The sequence below is a fragment of the Protomyctophum parallelum genome, assembly GCF_964188405.1.
Source record: "Protomyctophum parallelum genome assembly, chromosome: 11".
Taxonomy (NCBI): Eukaryota; Metazoa; Chordata; class Actinopteri; order Myctophiformes; family Myctophidae; genus Protomyctophum; species Protomyctophum parallelum.
This window is the reverse complement of record NC_139707.1, coordinates 18,594,460-18,621,807: the sequence shown is the minus strand read 5'-3', so window position 1 is coordinate 18,621,807 and position 27,348 is coordinate 18,594,460. Positions and strand designations below refer to the sequence as shown.

Here is a 27,348-nt window from a genome sequence, read left to right as displayed (position 1 = left end):
AGGAGGATGATGATTGCAGTATGAGAAGGGCTGTAAACCATCTGCCTGAAGTTGGGAAGACTAGTTTAACCCCAAAAGAGACACAAAAACAAGATGCAGAGTCAGAGATGAGTGATCTGGTTGACATTCAGGCAGTTGAAAGTAGCCAGAGTACAACTTATCCAAAAAGAGAAAGGAGACCACCTCAATATTTAAAGGATTACGATTGTCAAGCTAAATCTGATGACCAGGGAAACGTAACCTTTGATTATTGTTATGGAGTGATGAGAGAAAATTATAAATTTACCCTGACTATACTGCCAGAGGGCAAGAATTCAGTGGGGGGTGAAAACAAAAACAGGGTGATGAAGCATTATTGTCACAACACAGTAAAACAAAAGAAAAGAAGGAAAAATAAGTGTTCATTTGTGTTTGGCTGATAGGCTATCTGATTATGTGATACATTTAATCTGCTATTTATTAATGAGTATTTGAAAAGTACTGTAACATGTATTTGAGGAATGACACAGGTATTTGAAGTTTTATTATTGCAACCAGTAATTTGATGACATAACATGATGACAGATGTAAAAGAGATGCTTACATTTTGCACATATTTATTGAAATGGATTATTTATTTTATGTGAAAAGATAGTTGAGATTCAAGGTTTAACATTAAGTTTATTGCATTTTAATGTTTACCAATATTCGATCAAGTGGGGGTGTTAGAATATGATCTATATTGTGTATATGAAACCTTTTATTGTGAAGTGCCTGGAGTACTACCCGGAAGTGCCTGTTAACATGAGGGTATATATTGGCTGAATAAACACGGTTCGTCAGTTCTGTTGTGTACAGCTGACGGGGATGATGTGAACAGATGCTGCTGCCTCCTTGTGTTGTTATTTCCTCCTGATGCCCGACTAGCTCCCAGGCCATCTAGATTCTGTCTATCGCTGTAATGGCAGCTCTGTCAACACATGCATTCTCTTTTTTTCACTGAGAGTGTGGAAATGATTACCTCTGCGTCAAATCGTGGATCCTGGTAGGCATCGCTGATGTTCACAGGCAGACCTGTGGAAGCCACCAGCTCTGCAATGCTGTTGTTGATGAGCCAGTCTGAGTAGGAAGACTTCTCAATGCTCTTGAAACTATAGGGTGCATAGAAAGAAGGGCAGGTGGGGATGACAAAATAGAAGAAGACCAAAAATGTCTGTTTGTAACAGAGCGGCATCGACAGCACAGAACCATGCTCACCCTCCATTCATTAATAACAGTTGTGATAGTAATAAAAGCGTTTGAGGAAGGAAAGACAAAACACATTGTTTAACCTATTTAGACTTGAGGCCGATTCTAAAATTGCCTTCTAAAAACTAATCTAAGGTTGCTGAAATCCTTCAAATTCTTATTCAAATATTAAAGAGATTATAATAATTATGTTGATACATTTATAGCAACAACTAATGAGACACAGAGAGGTAGCTCCCAGATTGAAAGGGATAACAACATATAGGTTGGGTTAATTAATTCATTAATATCTATCGATCTATGTATCCTAATGTGCATTGGACTACAGTTATTTAGTTCGTAGTAATGTTTCTATTCTTTTTTTCTTTTGATCATATTCAAGTAAAAACAAACACTTGTCTTCTCCTTTCCACCTCAGATACACGCATGTGAAAGATTGTCGTAATTTCCCCTCAGAGCGCCTTTTACCTTTATGTGTATTTAATGAATGAATGAGTAAACTTCTGCTGCACCTTATGAAGTAATGAAAAGTTAATTGTCTTATTGTCTTCCTCCACGGCAAACGCCCACCAGAGAACCGACTCCATCTTTGCGTGCAGGTTCCATTCACATTCACCGCACTAGGGCTATCAATGACTTTTTGCCTTTAAACATGCTAAATGTTCACTGTGGTTTATTTAGTCAAGAAAGATAGGGAGAGGATGTCAGGTGTTTTGATATCAGATGTATCAGAAAGATGCAGAAGAGCTGATGTTTTGAATCTCTTTGATCTAGCTGCTGTGTGGATATGCCGCTCACTGAAAAAGGATGGCTAGATTTCCTCTCCTCTTTTGTTTCTGTCTCTCTCTCTGTTCTTCTCATATATCTCTCCCTCTTGTCTGTCATTAGTTGCCACAGACACACACCGGCAGAGCCATACACTAGCTCAACATTACTCTCCCCATGGGGGCGGCTGGGGATTCGGAAGGTACATTACAAATCCTACAGTACACTCAGCCTTTGACGTCAGATTTATTCACTTAATTACCCACATAAATCTCGCACGTCGCTCCATGCTATTCAGATATGAACCTCTAGGAACTAAGACATGCATCAGCACAGAAGCTCTGTGAGCTTGATTTTAAATGCAGTGGATTTTTTTTTTTTTGTGTTAATTCCAAGTGTATACAGTAAATGGAGCAAAAAAGGTAATACTGTCTTTTCCCTTATTCTTGTTCCTCATTACAGATAATTCTGCAGCAAATATGTTTTTCATTAACCACTGTTGTGGTTATCACTGCTGCCTTGGAGTGTCTGACTGTGTCTGTTAAAGCAAGCACTGGGATGGGGATGTGATTTGTCTTCCATTTTGGTTCTCTTGTTCCCTTCCATAAACAACCCACACAATATTAAGCCCTTCTCTCTCGGCTGAGCCATGCCTTGCAGGGGAGGGAAGCACCACAACCCAATTAAAGGAGGGTTCCTACGGCATGTCTTCAATTCAGAATCAGCATATTACTTGTGCAGTGCTCCAGAATATTCAATTCTCTGTCCCCTGCCACCCCTGTGCAGACTTTACAGTTACACTAGTCGTGCAAAGGACCAATGCTGAGTACAAGAACCTGAACACGCTGATCGACATGTTGCTCAGCACAATAACCCTGGCAGATGAGTGCTTGTAGTGTATAAGCAAAAGTAGCTGAAAAAAACTGCCAGCATGGCCAATTAACTTTGATGGAATTCTCGCCCCATTCATCTTAAAAAAAATATGCTCTAAAAATCTCATATGTTTCCCATTTTTCTGGGTTGTCAATTGGAGAGTATATCACAATCAACCTGATATTTCTGTCCCCACAAAAATCCTATTTCTCATTTGCAATTAGCAAGTCTGAGCTTTAGTGCTATAGGTGTTGCATATGCAATGCATAATTTATACTACTGTCACTGACTTTTTGGTTTATATGGATGATATTTCTTCAATCTGACTGAAATATTTCTGATTCTGATTTCAACCGAACTGTTTCAATGGGCCAATGCCCCAAAGAATTTAATCTGAATTTTAAAAGAACTCCCATGCTTGAAGTAGTTCTGCCTGTTTTTTATCTGCCCCATACATTTTCTAGATTGACATGTCCCCAGAAGAATATGTGCATTTCTGCTGTTCTTTCTAATTATCTATAGTATATTATTATAGCCTACTGTAATTTGTCACTATTAGATTTCATGGAGCAAACATGCCCAGAAAGTAATTCCAATTGGAGAAATGGTGAGAAAAAAGTGTTTATGTGGTTACAATATTCAGCGCTAATATTTTCCTGTTGAATGTATTATCTAGGTGTAAACCACCCCTTACTTCCGATCAGACCAAATCTGACAAGCCTCTCATTATTATTATTATTATTTATTTTTTAATAACTTCTTTTTGTCCCACGATTTTGTAACCCATTTTTCACCCATGTGTTTAATAACTTCTTATCCCACAATTTTGGAAATGTTTTATTCTGATTGAGCTATCGCTCCAATTATTAGTGGAATATTAGGGTCCATGTTAACACAACTATATGGAACTTGTGTTTGATTAGATCTTCTCCATAGTCATCAAAACATCACAGAACATACCTGAATAATTGAGTCCGTTTTGTCAGATAAACCTTAAATCAGTACTTTTAAAATCAATCTATGCTTTAACCACTTGAACTTTAGAGTCACAATTCTGGATCGAATTAATTTGATGTGTAGAGAGAGAAAAAAGGAGCGGACGAGGTATTGAGCCCTGGGGAGTTTAACATTGTTTTTTAAGTACAGTTTGTGAATTTTGCCAATAAACCAGAATATTTTACTACAACAGTATTTATTAGAATAGTGTATATATTAACCCATTAAGACCTGAGACCAGATTCTACAAATGTCTTCTAACAGTTTTCTTCGTTGATGTAGATTGGCTATTTTAACTATTCGAAAATGTTTTTCAAAATAGTATAAAAGGCAAATAGTTTAGGGATAAGGGGACGAAAATAGAGCCCTACAGTATGTGTTACTGTACCTGTTTTCAGCGTCTGCACTGCACTTCGGAGACAAAAGTTCAAATGACTTTGTGAACTTCACCACCTGTGGGGGTTTGATGGATGATAATATCACTACATTACAGTACACTGACAAGCTGCCTACAATTATACAGTATATACACAAGACAGATACACACAGGCGTGCAGTACATGGAGGTAGGCAGACAGACAGACAGACAGACAGACAGACAGACAGACAGACAGACAGACAGACAGACAGACAGTGCAAGAGGAGCAGAAAAAAAGCACCGGTGACTCAATGTCCTCCAGCAGCTGGACAGAGCAGCGCTCGCACTTAAGCAGCGTCTGGGCACGGTGCATGATCTTCCTGACAATCTTCTCCAGGTCAGTCTGCTCCTCAAACAGGTCATTGACAACCTCGAGCAGAGCCTGTAAACCAACAACAAACCATTCACTATACTGTGGTGTTATGTCACCTGCCTAGTGCCTACACAGGCGAGGCTGAATGAAAAAACCATCTGTCAGCAAGACTCAAGGCTTTTTGAATAAAGACATTTGGCTGCTTGCTAAGCTATCAGTGCATAATTATCATTATTTTTAAAGCATAAACGGACCGGGCAATACAACATGAGAGCTTCCCACAATAAAGAACAAATGAGGCTCTCCATCTAAGGCAATGCCAATACAATTAAATAAAGCAGAGCACATAAACATCCTGGGAGCCGTCCCCATTTCTCTGCACCTTTCACTTGATCTCTCAGTTCTCATTATGTTCTCCCCATCAGAGATCAATGTGTGACGTGCATTAGTGCCTCTCTAGATGTTCCCTGGGAGGTTTACACCATGGACCAGCCGCCTGACGCCCCCCCCCCCTTCCTCATGTGGTTGCCAGCCCATCCCCCATCCAAGGAACTAGACTGAGGACGTGTCCATGCGGGTCCACGGCACCCGCTTATCCCCTTTGCAGTGGCAGCAAGTGGGCTGTTGCTGATCAATACTCAGCCTCACTGTCAGCATCGAGGGGGAGGGAAGGAATGCTGATCCTGGAGATGGAGGAGGAGGAACCTAGTCCTAGTTGCATCCCCCCGCCTCCTCCTCCTTTTCTTGGGCCCTTACCCGACTCCTGTCATACTCCTTCCTCGAGGCTGCGAAGAGCTGAGCGTTGGAGATCGCAATACCACAGAAGGGCAGGTACATCTGCAGCACCTGTGAACACATCAAACCCATGTCAATATTAGTAGGCCAAAGAGGTGCCTCCACTTTTTTCAAATTATGGCTCCGTCTTTAAATAATATTTAACTAATATTTCATAATGGAAGTCAATACGGAAACCTTGAGTATACATCATAGATATGACATACTGTAGATGACTGATGTTGATGGCTGGCCACATGAAGTCAATGAGGAAACCTTGAGTATACGTCATAGATACGACATAGGTGACTGATGTTGATGGCTGGCCACATGAAGTCTGAGATGCACATGGAAGCAATCCCGTTCCCATGTGGATCCTTAGATGTGATTTGATTTGTATTATACTAGAGGTTTGTGCAAAACTGATCACAGTTATTGTATAGTCCTCTCCTTTTTGACTCTCTATCCGGATTGGACGAAAGGCTGGGTCCCACAGCCAAAAACGAAACCTAAGGTTTTTTTTTGTGAAATCACTGAATATACCTTTAAAGATTTTTATAGTTATATTTTCAATGATCAAAAAAGCTACCATGGTAATGAACTGAAGCAAATATAGAATATCCTTTCATAATAATGTATCGTTACTCGGCAGAACAGGACAAACTAGAAGAATGAGCGCAGGTCACTACCAGTTATTGTGGCCTCCTGGTGGCGCTATAATAGAACTCTGAGCGCAGGTCACTATCAATTCTTGATCAAAAATATTTTTTACAAAAGTTGGCCTCCTGGTGGCGCTATAAAAGCTGAGGCTGATATAAATTTTTTTAAGTGGCAATTCGTCCTCAACTTAGTGGGAATATGTGTGCAAACTTTCACATAAATTGCAATTTGGGGCAGAGGTTCGTCATTGGCATCCAGGGAGTGTGTGTGCACAGTTTGGCATCGACCTGGCCAACGATGCTGGAGATTAGCTGTGGACGTACACGCACGCACGCACGCTCCATCTATTATTTTGTCTTTCAATATCTTCTACACAGGCATACTCTACATGAGCTACTGAGATGCGGGTGTATACTGTAAAACATCTGGTAGGGTGAACAACAGCTGACGGTGATGGAGGGGGATCAAAACTACATGATTCCAACAACACCAGGCCATGTTGCCTTATCTGAGAAACACTCAGCCCCATAACAAGGAATCAATTGAATTTAGGTTGTTTGCTCCCTCACTCAGCCTCTTTGTTGAGTTATCAATCTTCAGCATCTGGCTGCTGTGTAAACAATAAAATCAGTAAAACAAACCTACAAATATTTACCGGCCTTGTTTTGACCTGAGGGTAGGGACACGCAAACAATACATGAATGGGAAGTTACTCAGCTGTGGCCCCTGATACAGGGCTATCTATTTCAGCATTTTGAAAAAAGTCATCAGCAATCACGTAATGGGCACACAAAGAATGGAACAGTAAAATAGAATAAAGAACACAGACTGCCAACCTATGAGAGCCTATGGTATCGTGTGCTTACTCAACACATTTTCCTGAATCTCTATAAGCTCTCCACTCTCTCTGCCAGTGCAACCTTCACCGACTTTTCACTTAGACATAACGTTATATTCGTACATATAGGAAGCAGTACGTAGTTTCCTAATTCACAATGACAATATCTAACAAAGAAGCTACTGTAAATGGTAAAAAAAAGAGAGAGACTCAAATGTCACATAAGTTCAAAAAGAAATGGAACAGCACTTGAACATTTCAATCAATGTACATGCCATATCTGAAACAATTGAAATATGCATTAGGTTGTAAACATTTTAATGTGCTGTAAATAGGCCCATCTTAATCACGATGTGATGAGAAATATAATGCGGTCACTACTAATGAGTAAAGGGACTTTGCATGCACTCAGTCATTGTGCATTATCAAATGCATTATAAAGTAGTCTTTACATGTGGAAAACAGATGATGCAGAACTACAAGCTCATACATTAAGCCATTTGAGCTGCTCTATGGAATTCTCTAATAATGATCTCCCAGAGAGACCCAGCAGGAGCAGATTCATTAGCAAGCAGGACTTTGGGGACCCCAGCTATGGATCTGTCCATGGAAGTAATGGGCAAAACCCAAGAAAAGCACTGCTCTCTCTAATTACATTCTGTCAGGCAGGCCATTATGCAAGGCTGCATTACAATTTACAAACAAGAAATTTTTGCCTAGAGACCTGTGGACTGACCAGTAAAGAGAGCTTTAATAACGAAACTAAGTGTCCAAGTCCATGGGGACATTGCAGCAGTCTGCTCCTCTAATCTCCATTGTACTCAGCTGGAATATCATATGAAATGCAACGATGCAATGCAAAGCGAGAGTGCAAACTAGCCAACAACTCGGGACTCTTATTGTTTCCCTACACACCCTTCTGTAGCATACGAGCATCAGTGTCTTGAGCTCTGCAGTGTTGTTGCTGTCACGCCACAGTGCGTCTACGTAGTGTACTGTAGGTGGTGCGCCTCTTTCCCCTCCTAGCTGTACCTTGGGTTGGCTCCCACGGTATCAGTATCAGGATGCAGAGAGATTTGAACCCAATATGCAGTCACAGGCAACAAGTGTAGATTCTCAAAGTATTTAATAAAGAAGAGGTGCAAAATCTTACACTGAAGTTGTATGCAGGGAAAACTCAGGAACGCAGGGAACAGCAATGACAAAGTATAGTCAACACAGGAACGACAGAAACCATGAACATGCATCGGTGACAAACAAACTATGAACTGACAAAGAAGGGTTGCAATGAGTCCAGTTAAATAGGGGGCAGGCTGATTGTAGAAGTGTTCACAGGTGGGAAGATGAGGGAGTTGGAGACAGGTGAGTAAATGGGACTGCAGTGTGGAATGGAAAGTGGGAGTGGCCAGGGCTGACATGGTCTGTGGAGACAGACCCTGACAGTCAGTTTGCTTGCCACCAGTTCCGGGTGCCCGACACAGTGACCAAAATTGTTTTTTAAAGTGAAATATCCCTTTATAGTGTGGTACGATGCGTAAAAAAAACAGCTCCCGTAGGATTTTTGTGCTAAAATTGATTTTTTTGCAGATCTTGGTTCTATAGAGTCCAAACTATGAGAAAATGATGGGGTTCAAATTTTCCCGACCCCCACCCCGTTTCTGGGGGGGGTCATCTATTTGGGACCTCCCAGAACAGTATGCCAGCCAGTTAATGTCCGATTTTCATAATATTAAAATTGTTTTGTATGTTTTAAAACATTCTGAGTTGATTTCTTAAACTTTTAAAGTGGTCAGAAGAATCTTTTTTGACTTTTGGTAGGGGTGTTTCCTCACCTGGGACCTCCCGGACTGACCTCTGGGCCTATAAGTTCTCATTACATTCCTCGCTCTGCTCCTGTTCCAGAATAACGTCAAATTAGATCATAAATTAAGCATAAAAGTATTTGTAGCTGGGCTCTGATATAAAATAAATAGTAGTAGCCAATACCAGGGGTCTTTTTGAGTGGTGCAAACCACTCCTACAACGAGCTTGCAATGTCCTCGTACCTGTTTGTTTGTTTGTTTGTTTGTGTGTGTGTGTGTGTCTGTGTAAGCACGAGTATGTGACTTAATAATAGCAGTAGGGGGCGCCAGAAACAGTGAGAGGGGTAGTGACTCTAATGAGAGAGAGAGAGAGAGAGAGAGAGAGAGGGGGGGGGGGGGGGGGGGGGAATTGCACCACTCAGTTCACACATGTGTGATTTTTTTTACATTAAACCACTTGAACCATAGCATCCCTTTTCCAGGGAGAACTTTAGCCAACAATAGCTGATCTACAAGGTTGTAGTTTGAGCTTGTAGATCAGCTATTTTCAGTATTTTCAAGTAAGGCGCCTCAGTGTAGCAAATATTGCTGCTAAATAAAGATCAGCCAAGATCAGCCAGGCTGCTGCTGTCTTTCTCTTTGTCTTTCTGTTGTTGGTCAGGTGACTGGGAGGGCTACTTGTCATCCTTAGAGGAACTCATCAAGTATTTCTTTGCTCGTGATCTCCTTAAATATGCTCGACTGATGCCAGTCTATCTTGCCCAAATGAACGCTCTTGAACAGGATGACCCAGAAACATGGAACGCACTGAAGTCAGGTGAATTTGTTGTCAGAGATACAGAAGGAAAATCAAGAAGCTAAAGGGACATGGTGGGATGGTTGGAATCAGTAGAGATGAAGCAGCTCTGGACCGACTAGTCACTACCACACCTCATCTTTCTGGTCTAGTGAATCAGTACCTCAACATCTTCCCAAAAGCTTCCAGGTCTTCAAGGAAAGAACATTATCAGCTCTCAGGAGAGATTGCATTGAGGTCAAGAGAAAATGCTCTCAAGCAATGTAAATTGATTGAGTTGCACTGTGGAGGCAATCTGTTCAAAGAGAACACACCATTGAAGAGTCTGGTTTCATCAGCGCTTGTGTCAGATGGGGCAAAAAATGACATTCTTCCTGGGCCCACACAATTTTCCTGGGCCTACACAATTTTTCTGGTGCTGACTGGGGAGGAAAATTTGTTGGAATCTCCAAGAAGATGGGTCAATGCCTACTTGAGGCTTGATGATGATGATCCTGCCATTAACTGCTTCAAGCACCTGAGCTTGTTAACGGCAAGCTTCCGCATCACCATTGGAGTCATTGGAGCATGGAGGTCCAACAACCTTGCCATTACTAGATGGGAACTATTTCGGTCAAAGAACTTGAGGGTGAGATGCTACCTCCAACTCGTGCTGCACGGCTACCACATATCCTCTGTGCCAACTACGTCACAATGCGGGATAAGTCATTCATACCTGGCAAATTGCCCTGAGCTTCCACCAATCAAACAAAATGGATGGAATTCAGATAGTAGGGTATGTTCCAGTCAGGTGTCTTGCCCTCCCTGCTCCAAAGGCAGTACTTGAGCTCATCAAATGTGGTTGCAAAGCAGGTTGCAAGGGACGGTGCAGCTGCTCAAACAATAACCTGCCTTGCACTCCTCTCTGCAAATGCTATGGTGGAGACTGTGTCAACACTCTCAGGGAGGACATTCAAGATGATGATGACGAAGATGAATAGATCCTACAAATAATGTATTGTAGGCATAATTTACCATGGGCTCTTTAAGAGGATAGGTGTGTGTGTGTGTTAGTGTGAGTGCAGTGTGTGAAATAAATGGACACGTTCTGCGTGCCCAAAGTGAGAAGTTGTAATACCTTTATTCCCTGCAGTGTCAACAATAATGGTAGAATACTAATAAACTATCAAAGTACTTTACATAAACGCAAGATATTCTAATACTATTCGAAATACTTGCAAATCACATATATGGGTGCAAGAATAGGGGCAAAACTAGTCCCGGACCCCCTGTGGAAGACCCCTGGTATTAAATACTACTCATTTTTGTAATCAGTGCCCAGCTACAAAAACTTTTAATGCTTAAATTATTATCTAATTTGACATTGTTCTGGAACAGGAGCAGAGCAGTACTGAGCTGAGTCCGGGGGCCCTGGGTGAAGAAAAACCCCAACCAAAAGTCAGAAAAGATTATTCTGGCTACTTTCAAAGTGTAAGAAATCAACTCAGAATATTTAAAAACCTATAAAACAACCCTAATATTATGAAAATCGGACATTAATTGTCTGGCATACTATTATGGGAGGTCCCAAAACATATGACCCCCCAAATAAGGGGTGGTGGTCGGGAAAATTTGAACCCCATAATTTTCTGACAGTTTGGTCCCTATGAAAGCCAAAAAAGCAAAAAAATCACTTTTAGCAAAAAAATCCTACGGAAATACACATCGTACCACACTATTAATACCGGTAGTTGTGTTAACGAGATGAATTTACAGTGACTATACATGTGTTATGATATGGTGAAGTCTCTGTTGTACTATCAAGGTGCTTTCTGAATAAGGAACAGAAGCTCTGCATTTTCTCTGATCTCACATGGGACCCTCTAACTTACGTCAGCAGCCTGCAAAGCACTTTTGCAAACACATTTAGCAAAGATCGCTGTTTATGAGAGTGACATCAAATATTTATGCAACAGGAATCGACACCACAACAAATTGCACAATGGCGCTGACTCTTTGTTATTCAATTACTCCATGAATAATTCCAGGCACTTCACAGATCAGGTGAACCCCAGTCTTTAGTCATTGTGTGGTGTCACTCCTACTTTCCTGACTAGCCTACTTTCCCACAATACTTCAGTGGTACTGGATTGTTTAAGTGAATAAAAAAAAAGGAAACCTTCCCGACCATGTGATGTGAAAGCATAGAAATTCACATTAATATGTTATTCAAATATGATATTGTTTCATAAACCCAGTGAACATAAGTTACTACACTTACTTGTAGACCTCACACGCTCCATACTGTATGTCATTCTGACATCATCAAACCCTAAAATTAAGGCCTGGTCCTACATGGGCCCTCATCAGCTGACCTGTTCTGACATTCCATAATTATGTTGATCTGACCTCATCAAACCCTGTACACTCAAGACACTCTCCATATGCCCAGTACATAATTCATTCCATATGTTGATCCGACCCCCCATGCCAAAGCACCAGCGCTCGCCCAGCAGTCTGCCGTCACCCGGTCGCTTCTCGCCCTCAGGGCACCTTACTAGTAATATGAGTATATAATGTATAGTCAAAGCTTCACTGCACAGATAATCTACTGTTAGACAGATATTAGGTTCTTAGCTTGCTTATGATTCTTGATGACTATTTCTATGTATTTGATGTATTACCTCGTATTGTTCCTGCTTACTGCAAGTCGCTCTGGATTAAGATATACCTAAATTGAAATTGTAAATTGTATGAATGACGTATGATGTATGTGGTTGGGGTTTACCTTCTGTACACTGTGACCTGTCAAGCCTACCACATTGCATTGATGTTAATTTAACTATTAGTTCACTTTATTTCATAAAACAAATCACAGAAATCAGCCTTACAGCATGCAATGTATGTTCACTATTCACTGCTAATAAACATGGCATGATACACTGTAGGCAGTATGTTTACCTATGATTACACCTGAATTATTAAAAAGGTTCCACAGAAAAAAGGCCAGAGCGCCTGACAAGATCAATAATGACAGGATAGTATTTACACATGACATGCTTATTGCTTCACAGACTCCCTCAGCCCTATGTTCCTTCAATACTATCACCAGTGGTGTATGCAGGAATTATATTTTGGGCAGGCAAAAACGTTGCAGACCCCCACGACCCCCCGTGGGGGCATGATTCTAAACTACGTCCGTCTATAGACATGGTAAAGCCCCGCCTGCCTCTGATTGGCCTGTCTTACCAGACATCCGAGGTGGATGGATAGTCTGGTGACACTGACGCGAGGTTACTCCGTGGTGGGAAATAATACAATTTATACAAGTATGGTATAATACAAGGGACAGCGAATGACAGCTTGGCACGCACGACAGATGACGCTCTAGAATGCCTTGTAACTTGTAACTTTTATTTTTGTAGAAGAGGCAAACTAATTTTGTTTATGCCGTTTGCTTTGATTGAATAATTGATTGAACACGTACGCCGCAATATGATTTGATTTGGGTGTGTTTGGGCGGGCCTTAAACCGTTCGGAACGCGGAACAACAAACTTTTGTTCCAAAAATGTGTTTTGCAAAACTCCACCTGTTGGTGGCGCTATAACAATGTGAAAAGAGTGGGATATATTCCTCAGCCTAGTAGGAGTCCGTTTAAGATTTCACGTAAATTGCACACTGCGTTCATGATTTGAGGCATTTTGTTCCAAAAATGTGTTTTGCAAACATCCACCTATAATATATATAATTTTTTATCCCACAAATTTACAACCCATTTTTTCACCCAGTGTCAATTATCGAATGTAATCCTGGGAGCTACACTTCCTCTGCCAACCTGGGGGGGCAGCGGACTGACCTCATACTTCCTTCTGTTCATGAGGAGTCCAAGCTGCTTCTTTTCACCTGACCGGACATAGCACGTGGAAGGAACATGTTATTCCAACCAGTTATTTTCCCCTCCATCAGGCTGGCCAGGGGAGGTAGTTTAGAGACCAGGATTATTGTCTCCACCAGCCGAAGGCTAGGGGGAGAGTATGTTTTGCACTCCGTCCGTCCGTGTGTCCGTGTGTGTGTGTGTGTGTGTGTGTCCGTTAGCAGCTAATCTCGGCCACCGTTAACCCGGTCGATGCCAAAAAAAATGTGCACACACACTCCCTGGATGCCAACGATGAACCTCTGCCCCAAACTTTCCAGAACGGCCTGTTATAGCGCCACCAGGAGGCCGCTTTGTGCAAAACAAGTTTTTGCACAGTACACCTACAGATTTTGTCCAAACATCACGCAAATTGCTACACAGTCTCTCTAGAGCCATTCAACGAAACCAGTCTTTCAGATTTCCAGAACGGCCTGTTATAGCGCCACCAGGAGGCCGCTTTGTGCAAAACAAGTTTTTGCACAGTACACCTACAGATTTTGTCCAAACATCACGCAAATTGGTACACAGTCTCTCTAGAGCCATTCAACGAAACCGGTCTTTCAGATTTCTCAGACTCCATCCTGATTGGTTAAGATTGGCTTCCAAAGTTCACAGGAGTGCTCAGTTTCAAACAAAATGCTGCAAATCATGAACACATCGCGTGATTTCCGTGAAATTGTGCACCCACATTCCCACTAGGCAGAGGACGAAATGCCACATGAACAATTTCAACTCAGCCTCAAGGTGGCGCTATAACTGGCCGAAAAGTGTTTTTACCTCTAACTGCACGGATCTGTGGATAACTTTGTATGCCAACTCCCTAGAGGCCAAGGAAAAACCTTTGCCTGGAATTCTTCACATCTGCTCATCCTGGTGGAGACCTGTGCCCAGTAGGGCACTTTTTCTAGTTGCATGTATTTTGTGAGGGTGCCTACCCTAGGGGACACGAGGAGAACATGCTAACTCCACACAGAAAGGCCCTTTCACCAACCCCACCTCTGGTATGGGCACTGATGACTCAGAAGAGAGAACACGCCCCCAGCACCCACAGCGTCCCCAGCAGGAATCGAACCCAGGACCTACTAGCTGTGAGGCGACAGCACCACCGTGCCCCTGGACAGATCAGGCTTGAACACATGACTATAGAGATTGTGTGTAACGATTTGCGGGATTTTTGGACGGAATCTGGAGGAGTAATATAAAACAAATGTTTTTCAAAAGTCGGCCTACTGGTGGCGTTTTGGGTGCTGGCTGTCTGAATATGTGCCTTTACAATGTGTGGCAAAACCTCAACATGATCTCTCTATGTCGTCCTCAGACGAGCCTTCCATGATAATGACTAATACCCATTGCTCAAATGTTGTCAAGTATGCTGATGGCACTGTGACGATTCCAATGTGACTCATGAACGTTTGATCGTCTGTTATTATTGGAGCTCTCCTGAAAGTGTTGCCTCATATCATATGGAAATGGCCTGAAAAGAATAAAGACCTCATTGTACTTGTTGGAAAGTTCCATATTTATATGAACCAGGTCAACATCATCAACAGCTGCATGAACACATGGTTTGCAAAGGTCATCTTGGCGAGACTGGGCTGTTGTGGCTTTCCTTCATTGAGCATACCCTGCACCTCCAGTTCAAACGCTATTCCAAGGTGTTGCATAAGCAGCAAGGCAGATTTGTTATTCAGGCATAACCGCAGTATCCTAGCAGGTATAGCATTAATACAGAGGGTCTGTCGATTTACAGTAATTGTCTCCACCAGGCCGAAGGCATGGGGAGAGAGTATGTTTTGCACTCTGTCCGTGTGTCCGTGTGTGTGTGTGACTGTGTGTGTCCGTCTGTCTGTCCGTGTGTGTGTCCGTCCGTCTGTGTACAGCAAATCTCCGACACTGTAACTGTAACTGTCCCAGCAATGGGATTCTGTAATTTTCTATTTCTATTTTCTATTTCTATTTCTATTTCTATTTCTATTTCTATTTCTATTTTATTACTTACCTTTCGGCAAATACAATATGGGAACATTTTTGGGTACACATTGTATGTGCATGCCGTGTGTGGTGCCTGGTCCTTAATGCTGTTCATATTATGACCGGATGAGGGCATGCAGGAAGAGCCTGTGAGTAGCATTAATGGCACCGGTGTGAGCTGGCTCAGGCAGATCAAGCTGAGTCGCAGGGGTGAGAGGAGCTCTGCTCACGCCACAAAGAGTGTCCTTAAATATAAAGTAACCCCAGTAACCCTTTCGATGCCAAATTTTGCACACACACTCCTCTGCCCCAAATTTTTCAGAACGGCCTGTTATAGCGCCACCAGGAGGCCGACTTTTGAAAACACAAATTTTTGGATATTACTCTTCCAGATTGTGTCCAAAAATCCCGCAAATCGTTACACACTATCTCTATAGTCATGTGTTCAAGGCGGATCTGTCCGATGTTTCATATTCCATCACGAATTGGCTAACATTGGCTTTCAAAGTTTGCAGGATTGGCCCATTTTTAACAAAACCCTCAAATCATGAACGCAGCCTGCAATTTACGTGAAATCTTTCACTGACTTTCCTACTAGGCTGAGGAATATATCCCACCCTTTTCACATTGACCTGTTAAGAGTGCCACCAACAGGTGGAGTTTTGCAAAACACATTTTTGGAACAAAATGTCTCAAATCATCCAATTGCCATAAGAAGAAATGGCACCCTTTTCACATTAGCCAATTATAGTGCCACCAGGAGGCCACAACCTGACCTGCCCTGGTTGAGACCTGTGCCCGAGGGGCACTTTAAAGGCTGTTTTGTGTAAGCAGTGTAATGTCTTCATCACAGAGTATGATGTATTTCTCCCCGCTATATTTACAGTACTATTATTGCTATGCAACTGTATCTTAGCTGCCTGGCTACAGAAGTACCCTCACGTGATTAATAAAGGTCTCATCTCATCAAACGGTTTGGAAAAAACATTTGTTTCATTTAAGACTAGAAAAGTGTGCTCCTCGGAGCACAGGTCTCCGCCAAGCCGGGTTGCTGACCCAGGCCCTGACCCTGCAAACTTTGGTCATAGCTACTTGGAATACATCTTGATCACATGATTTATGTATACCTATTTGTGTGAGTAGGAGTAGTAGCAAAAAGCGTGTTTTAAAGAAAATGTTATCTGCCACAAAAAGGTCCTATAAGATGCGTGCGTCATGATCCAAAGGCGGAAAAATGTACATGTACAACCTGCGGTCCAAGAGTTCAGTCAGACAACTAACTCACAAATAGATTTACCAATATTTATTGCAGAATGAGTAACAAGTGTGCATATGATATTTGACTTGGCGTTCGGCTCTGCTGGATTTCTCCCTGCTCGGCACGATTAAGCACCAACATAAAACATTAAGAGCAGGGAGATAGATATACATAAACCCCCATGGGGAACGATGTAGCAGAGCCCACTGGTGGTGCTGGGGAGGCGGTGGGAGCAAACATGCGCATACCAACAGTCCAGCAGGAAGAACAGAGACTGAGGTGAGCTTAAATAACGTGACAATTGGTCAGCTGACTGCCACGTCAACATAGGCATGTAGGAGGAATGAGCATGAGTGCAGTACCTTAGTAATACACATGTATATGCACCCGTGGGCATGGCAAGAACCCCCTCGAGTATATCTGACTGAACTTTATTGGCCAAAACGTGAAGTGGAATGTTGTAGCACCCACCATTATTTGAAAAATGTGGGACGGAGGTTCTTCCCTGGCTAGGCTTAGTGGGAATGTATGTGCATATGAGAAATCACTGAAGCAATGAGAAAACTGTTGCGCCTTTCTTCGTCCTTTTTTTCAAACTTGACTACGGTAGCGGTGGCCTCAAAAACATAAAGGAAACTTTGACAGGAAACGGTGAGCGAGTCTTTTCCTGTCAAAGTTTCCCATATGAGAAATCACATGGCTATGACTATAAAGATCATGTGTCCCGATTTGTGTGAAATTTGGTTAAACTCTAAAGGAGTAATATCCAAAAATGTGTTTTACATAAGTCGGCTTCCTGGTGGCTCTATAAAGCGCAGCAAGGAGGGAGTGCGCATACAAAGTTTTACTCAGATCAGTGCAGTTAGGTAAAATTATGAATTGGCCAGTTATTGCACCACCATGAGTTGAAAAGTGACATTTCTTCCTCAGCCTAGTGGGAATGTGCGTGCAAAATTTCACGGAAATCACATTGTGTTCAGTGTGTTGATGATTTGAGGGATTTTGGTCAAAACAGAGAACTCCTGCAAACTTTGGAAGCGAATCTTAGCCAATCAGGATGTAGTATGAAAACTCTGAAACACGTGTTTCATTTAAAGAGTGTACGACACCGTCATAAAAAATCATTATGATACTGTACAAAAGTGTACATCAAGTACATGTTGTGATGTCATGCTGCAGTCTGGGGCATATTGGATTTATCACACGCTCAGCCTTAATGTCACTGCATGGGCACATATCCGCTTCCATTGTGTCGTGGTTTTAATTTATAATAATGTAGGCTACTTTATATTGATCACATGAACGCCACACACAAATAGTCTAATAAGTAATTTGATTTGATTTCCAAATCCGATGTAGCGGGACAGTGGAGGGAATCAATCACCCCAGTAATAAATAAAGCTCTCGTGAAAATTATATTATTAAGTATACCCAATAGGGAACATTTTAATCAGGCCACACACACACACTTTTCACAGTCCTCAGAAGGAGAGGCTACAGCAAGAGGTTCTTGCGTACAATCAGGAGCAATGCCCTGGCCTCTCTCTCCCCCACCCAGTCACTCTCCACAAACACTCTGCCTCACACCCCTAACCCTCTCACCCATAATTCTAACCCTAACCTCAGCCCTAGCTTTTCCTCCCCAGCCACACACACCCTCACGGGGCCCACACATTACCCTCTCCTCTATGTCTTCCCTCCTCCAATTCTTCTTCTCATACTATACAGTCCACTGGCTCATCTACCACTACAACACTACTCCCATTAATAACCACATTTTTTATATACACTCCAACCACTACACCACAAGTTCAAACAGAATTTCGCCACTACACAACAATCCTACCCCCCATTACAAACACATCAAGTCATTTCTGCACTCAGAAGGAATAGGAACCTGGGAGACCTCCTTGTGCATTCCAGATTTTCCACTTTACCTCCCAAGCCCCCACAGCCACATACACTCCATTTTAAACCCCGCTAATTCATCAACAACCCCCACAGTCTCCATAGTCTTCCCCATTCAAGATCCTCTGTCCCTGACAACCCCAAATATAGTTTATATCATCACTTGCACACAATGTCATAAACACTACATAGGAGAAACCAAACACACATTAGAAACACGCCTCAAAGAACACTTATATCACATCAGACGAGCAGACCTACACACCATTCTGTACACACACTTTCAATCCCATCCTATCGCTAACCTCATCATTTCAGGTCTGGAATGTGGAGTCCGATGGACCGGTGGACAGCGGAAACTTATGAAACATAGATGGATTAAAGAATTACAGACAGTAACACCAACAGGTTTAAATGAAAGAAGATAATCACCTAATGCCTACAAATGACACCCAATTGCACTTTGTCCAGGAGATGGCACTTCAAATTTCCCTTTTTAATAAAACCCTGGTACTAATGTGAAATTGGACTCTTTTCTAGGTTTTAGGTTGCTTTATAAATGTAATTTTTTTCCACAGATATATTGTAGAGGATTCAAGGGGAACTGTTTACTCTTCTCAAAGATGATTTTATATAGGTTTTTTAGTCCTGAATTGTTCTTAGCATTGTTTGTTGGGGTTTTATATGGTTTTTATTGTTTTAGCCTTAGGTCCTGTGCCATCTCCTGTGGACTGTTAGGTATGCGGTCTAGTCTAACTTTGACTCAGGGGGGTGGACACCTCTGCCTTGCATAGTACCCAGTCCCCAGTTTTTAAATATCAGAAGGTGTTGTAGGCTTGGATTTTACTAAAAAGCCCCCCCTTTTAAAATACACACACACACACACACACACACACACACACACACACACACACACACACACACACACACACACACACACATACAGTACATACATTACATGTTTGGACTTTACCAGGTATGCCATCTGGTGGCTAATGAACCAAATACAAATATCAGAAGTTGAAGGACCCACTTTTAGGCCAGTGCAATAGAGCATGCTTTTTCCTTTTTTAAACCTTACCCATTTTAACCAAATAAATACATACATCATACGGACGTACGGACGGACGGACAGACAGACATTGCTGTTGCTGGTTCTAGGAGTGGTTGCACCACTCAAAAAGAAAACTGTACTTCACTGCGCCATTCCCTACTTTAAAGGAACTTTTTAATTCCCCTTATTCTATAGCGCAACCAGCTAGGAAACAAAACATGGTCCAACAACGTTTCCATCTATTTAATAGCTTCAATCTGCCCTACCTCTCTCCGGCCAGCCCATAATCCCTTTCCATAGTGCTGCATGATTCTTGCTCAAATGTGAATCTCAATCTTTTTTCGATAAATCGTGCAACAATATTTCCATCCTCCCATCGTTGAGAAGCCTTGAAACCAGCTGTCTCTCTAGCCTCAGTCATCTTGGTTGTGTGTGACTCTGGTTGGGTGTGTACACTGAATATAATATCGCTGCATATTTTTACATTGTTAAATTGCATGAAATCGTTTATCAATTTAACAGCAAATGTGTCTGTAATAGAGAGCACATAATTGAGAGATTGAGGATTCCACTATTAGTCTTGCTAAATTATGTATTCAGTATTGAACTGTACTGGCAGTCTTATTAGAGGAAGAAATGTACTACTATTACCAGTGAATAATGAAGGGGGGGGGACAATAATGAAAGGCCATACAAAATGAAAGACAACAATAATGCAAGGTCTACAGTCTGCATTATGAGGTCAGCTTATTTGCATTTAACAAGTTAAATTGCCATATTCTTCCACTGAAGATAATGAGACAATGCAATTATATATGGGTTGAACCATTATCCCAGCTCCCCAGAGGACTCAAATCCTGCAGAGTATCAGCACAACACAATTAAAATGGTGTGGCATTTAGAACCTGCCGTATAACATGTTTAAGTACCCCATGAGGTCTCAGGATGTTGGAGAGCAGGATTTACTTTCATACAAGCAAAGTGAAATCTCTAGCTGATATGTTATTACAGTATCATCTGACGCTTTGGAAATGTATATTCCTTTGAGATCTTTCAATAAATGCACTGCTGCAACGTCTATGCATGAAGCCTCTACTGTGTTCTCGAACGCTAACATTGCATTTCATTACTAATTCAGCCGTAGCCATCCCAAGCCATAGTGTGATGCTAATTCAATGTGAAACGTGCACTGAAAAAAGAAAGAAAAAAATAAATGAAAGGAAACTGTGTTTGTCATCTCCATTATTAACAGTGGACAGACTACGCTGTGCAATTTTGGCTCATGCAATCTAGCAACAAATACAATACAAAAATATATACAAACGGTAATTTGCTAAAAGTGATACCTAAATATTTGATTGATTATGCATTGTACTGATGATATTTGCTATATTTATTTGCTGATGATATTTGTCCATTGATGTAGTGGCATGGCACACAGTACATTTTTCAGTGTTCATTTAAAATTGACCTAAATGGGATAAATTAAGGGACTGGGATTTTTACTGTACATGGACCTGAATATATTAGCTGAAGCAGGCTCGTTCATTACGTGAAATGGTGTCTTCTAACCAACTACTGAATGTTGTCACAATCAGTGTCAAGAGTCCTGTGTACCCTCCATTTTATTTGGCAGGGGTGGGGGCTTTGAGGGTCAACTGGTTGCAAAACATGATACTGTATATACATTATACACACACATTGACTGAGCCAAAAATAAGCACTCATTAGGAAGCAGAACATTCCATCAGGATCAATGCTACAATAGATGTCAGGCCCCCACCTACTACTTTGCCAGGCTATTTTCATTCACATAGAGATCTTTGTCTTGGTTGTAAATGTCAGCTGGGCTCATCTGTTTACAACCACACCTGATTTACAGCGCAGTAACATCCTAAACCTGTTGTCAGCCAGTCACGTGCTACAAATCTACAGGTCTGGAGTGCAGACATTGGCCATCTCTGATCTCTGGGCCAAACCGAACACTGAATATATTTGGAAATAAAGGCCATCTTATCTAGTATGGACAAATACCTAAGTGAGATCAATATGATTCTGATGACTGTTAACTAACAGTTCATTATTAATCCCAGATGTGGTTGTATCCAAAGTATCACCAGATGCTCTATGTCGGTGGTGTTTAAAGACCATGCAGGGTGCCTTTTGACCGTGATACCCACAATTTGTGTAAGACATGCAAAAATGAATTCCATCCACACACTTTTCTTTATACCTGGTATAAACTTGTCATATGACAAACTGAAGAGTTTGCATTAGGGTTATTTGTTCCTGTATGCTGTGCTTTCCTCAACCACTGTAATTAAAACTCAGATCAAAAGATGGTGCAAAACTAGTACTACTATTCTACATATTGAGAGTATAAAGGAATAGGGGCTGTTTAATTTAAAAGCTTTGCTGCTGGTTTGCTTCATTATCTGAACACCTGAATATATTTATGCCGTTCACTTACCCCCCCCTCCCCCCCCCCCCCCCCCCCCCATGATTCTGCAGTGGTTTCATTGTGTCTTTCTGCTCATAACATAACATAACATAATAATTAATGTTACCTTCTCATCTTCCTCAGTAAAGAGTGCTCCACTTGAACTTTTGTTGATGGCCTGAGCAACTCCAATGATTTCTCCATCACTGTTGTGAATGGGCATGCACAAGAGTGACTCGGTCTTGTACCCTGTCAGCTTGTCAATTTCATCACTGAAACGGCGGTCCTGAAATCCATGGGGATGAAAAGTTGAAAACACAAATGTGTGTGGTTGTTTAAAAATATATTCTATGTTTAAAATCACAGTCAAGTCAATTATACATTTTGACAACAGATCACACTATCTGCTGAAAGCAGAGTAGGCTATCACAGCAGTCATCCTAATCTTTGTAAGAAGAATTAGGCTACTGCAGAGCTGGCATGTCAAAATGACAACACCAGGAACATCATATTAGTTTGTTAGGTCAGTCAACAAGTTTGGCAAAAGGCTACAATATAGGCTACAATATCCCAGTAATGCCAATGACAGTAAACACTACTAATATGGGATATGGATTATCAATCATTTTATATAATATTACTGTAGGCCTAGATTTATTTTACGAGCAGTCTGACGTCTTTCTTGGCCTGTAAACGTTTCCACGCAGCCCTGTGGTAATCTGACTACAAATATCTCTCGCACGCACGCACACACACACACACACACACACACACACACACACACACACACACACACACACACACACACACAGTAAAAACGCACGAAGTGGAGCACACACCTGATAGGCATCAGGAATGTTCACTGTCTCGCCATGTTCCGCAACATATCCAATTATTCCCTTTCCCCATGGGACCTGAACTTCATCAGAATTACTCATGGAAGGTAAAAATGTGATGCCTGCATGCACATCAAAGAATTTTGATACCAGTGTTTTCTTGTTGGCCGGTCCCTCCACTAGGAACAAGGAACAGCGGTCTGCATCAACCATAATACAAACAAAAACCAGGATTTTGTAACTGAGACTTGTTAGATCCAAGTCATTGGATATGTCTTTGACAAGTTCCAAAAAGAACTCTCGTTCATTGTGTTCTTTAAGGTAATATTTGAAATCAATGGCCGTGGATGGGTACTGGGGGATGTTCACTCGAGACTCCAGGAGTGCGCTTAGGATATGGGCAGTGGTAGGGGGCAGAGAGCTGGCTTTTCTCAGCAGAGCTCTCCTTCTCATGCTTGTCAGTGGTTCTTGGGCTCTGGAATTGCATTGTTCATCGTAGGTCCTATTGCAATTGAGAGCCTTTGACCTGGCGAAAGTTTTGCGCAGTTCCTTCTGCGAGACTCGCCTCTCCAGACCATCCCCTGCTCTGCTGGCCCAGCTGTCCTTGCATGCGATTGTCTTCTCCGGCTCCGCAGCCGCGGCTGCTGGAGGTTTGCTTGACTGGTGATTCTTGAGCCATTTTTCTACCATACTCTGCTTCCCCTTTCGGTTCAAATAGTCCTCGAACAACTCGGGATGCGTGTCCAAAAAACTTTCTACATCAGAGAAGACCATATTTGATACTGCCATTGCTTTTCTTCAGTTTGTCCTCAGTGAACCAAATCCATGAAGTTACGCGAAGTAATCTCATCTATAATGTTTTATTGAACATCAAAATATGAATAATCCTACGGCAGCACAACTTAAGATCCACATCGAATGAAACTCCCCCGAAGCTCAGCTGGTTTGCATTTCGTGGGGAAAGGGTCTCTCGCTGTGTTCCCAAACATTTCTACGTTGATGCTGTTTTATTATACTTCGTGAAATGAAACATCAAATGAAACGTGGAGCAAAAAAAGCAAATATCACAAGAATCCACTACCTTGCATAGATGAAGTATCGCACATCACCGTCGTGTGGCTCTTCTTGTGTGCAAATGACGTTGGCTCAGCTGTGGTTGGCGCGGTCCTGTTGACGCTCGCTCCGTCACACACAAGCTCATAGGCTCCCTCAGGACTAGAGACCCTCTGTGGTAGTTGTTTAACTGCTACTCTTCTCCCTCCATGAGAAAACGTCTGAAGTAAAATAAATGAACGGACCTTTACAAACAGAATTAGTTATTAATCACATCTTGCTTAATTACGGCATGAGACTCGTAGAGTGAGTCGTATACGTTGCAGGTGCGCTAGGATTAGGATTCCGAATGAACAGCTGTGCTGAAGGCTTCTGGTCTAGAAAGTTTTGCGACCCTTATAATTTCACTTTTGCACGTGTTGGTGTTTCATCAGTGTACGTTGTACTGTTGTCACTTTGTAAACACTAACAGTCTTCCAAATGGAGCTACACTAAATGTAACATTTATATGTAGGCCTGCCCTAGAGGTTCCAATTAAACAGAGCTAGCCTATCAGTGCCCACTGCCTACGGGTACTTGACTATGCCTCTGACACCAGACTAGATTACACCTCAAAACACACACACATGAATAATATGATCTAATAAAATTAAATCGCATTGCCCAGCCAGTGCCCACACTGTACGGTGTTCATATATACAATTGGAGATGTAAGTGCAGTCGCTTGACGCTAGAGGGAGTTAGACTCCACCACATCGAATGAAGTGCAGTAAATTGCTTTCAAGCTTTTCTAGTCCAACCATTTTAGTTTAAACCCTTCTATTCTATATGCAGCCTATATAGAACAACAAAGCACCAAGAGCTGCGCAAAACATGCTTTATAATGAAGCCTAAAACATGCTTTATTATATTCCAAGCAAAGTGATATGATTTCATGATAAAACCATCACAACTCTTTAATAATCCCATATTTACAATATATACACATGCGCAAACACTATTGGATAACTGCTTGTGGAATGTGTTTCTTTCAAGCAATTATAACTGAGTGGACTTCAGTAGTGATGGTAAAAGTACTCACATTTCTTACCTAAATAAAAGTATCAAAATGTACTTGAGTAAAAGTACACTGCCTACGGTGCAGTACTTGTACAGTACTACAATGTACTTCGTCGGTTACTGCATGGATTTCAGTAGCCTACTTATGATTGCTTAGAACCAAGTGTCAGTTTGCCGGTGTCTAGTGTCTGACAAATAAATGTAAATGAGTCCTTCATTCAATTAATGATAAATCCTGGCATTTTTCCCCCAGCAAAAAGCAATCCAAGGCTATAACTCAACAATACTCCCTAATTAACATCAGCCAAGAATTTGTTCAATATTCGAAAGTCTTCAAAATAGCAGTTGATTTGATTGCTATATTGACACGCCCCCATGTAAATAGAATATCAATCAGACAGCTACACTAGCTCTAGTAAAGAGTAAAGAAGTAAAATAAAATAAGGTATTGGGACCTCTCCATCATCATCATGCTTCCGACTGTCGTCGAGATCCTAGATGCCACGTCTGTCCGTCAGCTATTGCTGCTTCCAGTTCTTGGAATGCCAGTGCCAGATTGTCAGGATATGTATGAGGCCTGGTTCCTCTGGATGATTGGGGGAGCCACCATAGCAGGATATCTGATATTACTTGATCCTTGGAGCGGTAGCAGTGATGATTCAAATAATCATATGAACCATGGTCAGTTGTGATTGACTAGAGGTCAATCATATATAATATGAGGTTAGATGCCAGTGCAGGGCTAAATCATCATGAGCCAATATGCAGCTGAATCACATGAGGAAATGTTACTCATCTCCAAAGAACTTCAAGGCAATTAGGCAAAGCACATAGCCATTGTGTACATTTATTTCACTCTGCTGGACAAGTCAGACTGATAAATTAAGACAGTTGAGGTATGCATGCATAAAAGACATTAACCAAATTTGGAGCAGAGACAGAACCTTGAAGGCATATTCGTAGACATTGAATGATACATTTCAAAATGCAGATAATGAAACCAGTAACCACTGAAGAAAAAATAAAATCAGATTTGCAAACTGCAGTGCAAATATCTTCCTAGTTCCTACACTTCATTCACTACATTGTGGAATACACAGTATATGGTTCAATTCAATAAATTATATTAAAGGCGCCTGTTAAACCAGGGAATATCATTTACTCCATAAGAATCATGGAGGAACGTATCAAAAAAAGGAGAAAAATACAGGTGTGATAAATGTGGAAACTTGTGTTCAATGTCTGCAGTTCTGCCTAGTATTGAAAGTGAGACTACAGAATCTCAACCTCACACCAGAAGGCATATAGTGAAACAGCTAGAAGTATCCTAGCTTCTTAAAAGATTTGTTATCTGTACAGTTTACCAAGAAAAGACAAAAAATGTTAAGACAAATTTGAGTGTTCTATGAAGTGGCAGATTTCAGGTATGCCACAACATCTGCTCGGTCATTCTTCTTTTTGATGCCAGCAAAGATCATTTTCGTTCCTGGAATGTATTTCTTGGGGTTCTCCAAGTAAATATTCAGCGTGGTTTCGTCCCAGACGATGCCTACAAAAGGTGAGAAGAGAAGATATTTCAGGATAATGATAATGAGCAAACCAGCATGGCAAATATATTCTGACTTGACTGGCAGCTGCCTTATTATTACCTTTGCTTTTGTTGGCATCCGTGTAAGAATACCCCTCTGCCTGCCCCGTCTTGCGTCCAATCAGGCCCCACAGGTTTGGCCCGACCTTGTGCTTCCCACCATCTTCCACTGTATGGCACTGGGCACACTTCTGGACGAATGACTTCTTTCCTTTAGCAATGTCACCCGGCATGGTCCCTTCTGTTAGAGCAAAGATACAGTAATTATAGAGATGATAATACGGTATGTTTAATATCTGTCGATATTAAGCCGCAACAACTGGTGCAATTGCTTTGTAAGATTGACTACACTACACCAATGGAAAGGTTATGATTTTTAAGCACTTTGGTACAACTTCTTTTTTAAATTTTGTATGTGCTTTAGCTTTATAAATAAACGTGACCGACGGGACAGGTACAATTTAAACATTTTCGTAATGCGGATGTTACCTCATTCCACCACAAGAGGTCTTTACTAGTAGATTGCGCAACCAATGCATCTCTCCCAAGGACGTGGGCTACAGGGCTAGTCATAGCTATAGTAGAGTATGGACAAGAGCTAGGCTAATAGCAGGCAACTGAGTTTGTAACGAATAATGTAACAAAGGAAATACCTATTAAAAATACATACGGTAGGAGATTACGTGATACCCTTTGAGGACAATACACCCGTGAGTTTCTTCGGCCAAAAAGGGCGTCCATAACGTTCGTTTTGAATTAAGGTTGTAATCGTAAAATTAAATGAAAAAAGATACCCTTTAAGAGCAACGGGTACACAATGATA

The 27,348-nt window shown here is 41.6% G+C and overlaps 2 protein-coding genes across 4 annotated transcripts in view; both read right to left on the bottom strand.

Moving 5' to 3' along the window:
• The window catches only part of pde11a (phosphodiesterase 11a), a 52,122-nt gene extending 28,206 nt beyond the window's left edge, over positions 1-23,916 (bottom strand). For 2 of the 3 annotated variants that reach the window (XM_083776029.1, XM_083776030.1), the window contains exons 1-6: positions 22,829-23,916; positions 22,117-22,275; positions 5,349-5,438; positions 4,521-4,661; positions 4,250-4,314; positions 1,001-1,130 (exon numbers count right to left, since the gene is read on the bottom strand). In XM_083776029.1, the coding sequence (XP_083632155.1) occupies positions 1,001-1,130; positions 4,250-4,314; positions 4,521-4,661; positions 5,349-5,438; positions 22,117-22,275; positions 22,829-23,614 (1,371 nt within the window). In that variant the 5' untranslated portion in view covers positions 23,615-23,916. Of the gene's footprint in view, positions 1-1,000; positions 1,131-4,249; positions 4,315-4,493; positions 4,662-5,348; positions 5,439-22,116; positions 22,276-22,828 lie in introns of all 3 variants that reach the window. The other variant, XM_083776031.1, reaches the window with a different exon arrangement.
• Positions 23,917-25,764: 1,848 nt separating this feature from the next.
• LOC310866808 (cytochrome c-b) overlaps positions 25,765-27,348 on the bottom strand; it is a 1,917-nt gene continuing 333 nt past the window's right edge. The window contains exons 2-3 of the mRNA XM_083776557.1: positions 26,587-26,766; positions 25,765-26,486 (exon numbers count right to left, since the gene is read on the bottom strand). Coding sequence (XP_083632683.1) covers positions 26,341-26,486; positions 26,587-26,758 — 318 coding nt within the window. The 5' untranslated portion in view covers positions 26,759-26,766 and the 3' untranslated portion in view covers positions 25,765-26,340. The remainder of the gene's footprint in view (positions 26,487-26,586; positions 26,767-27,348) is intronic.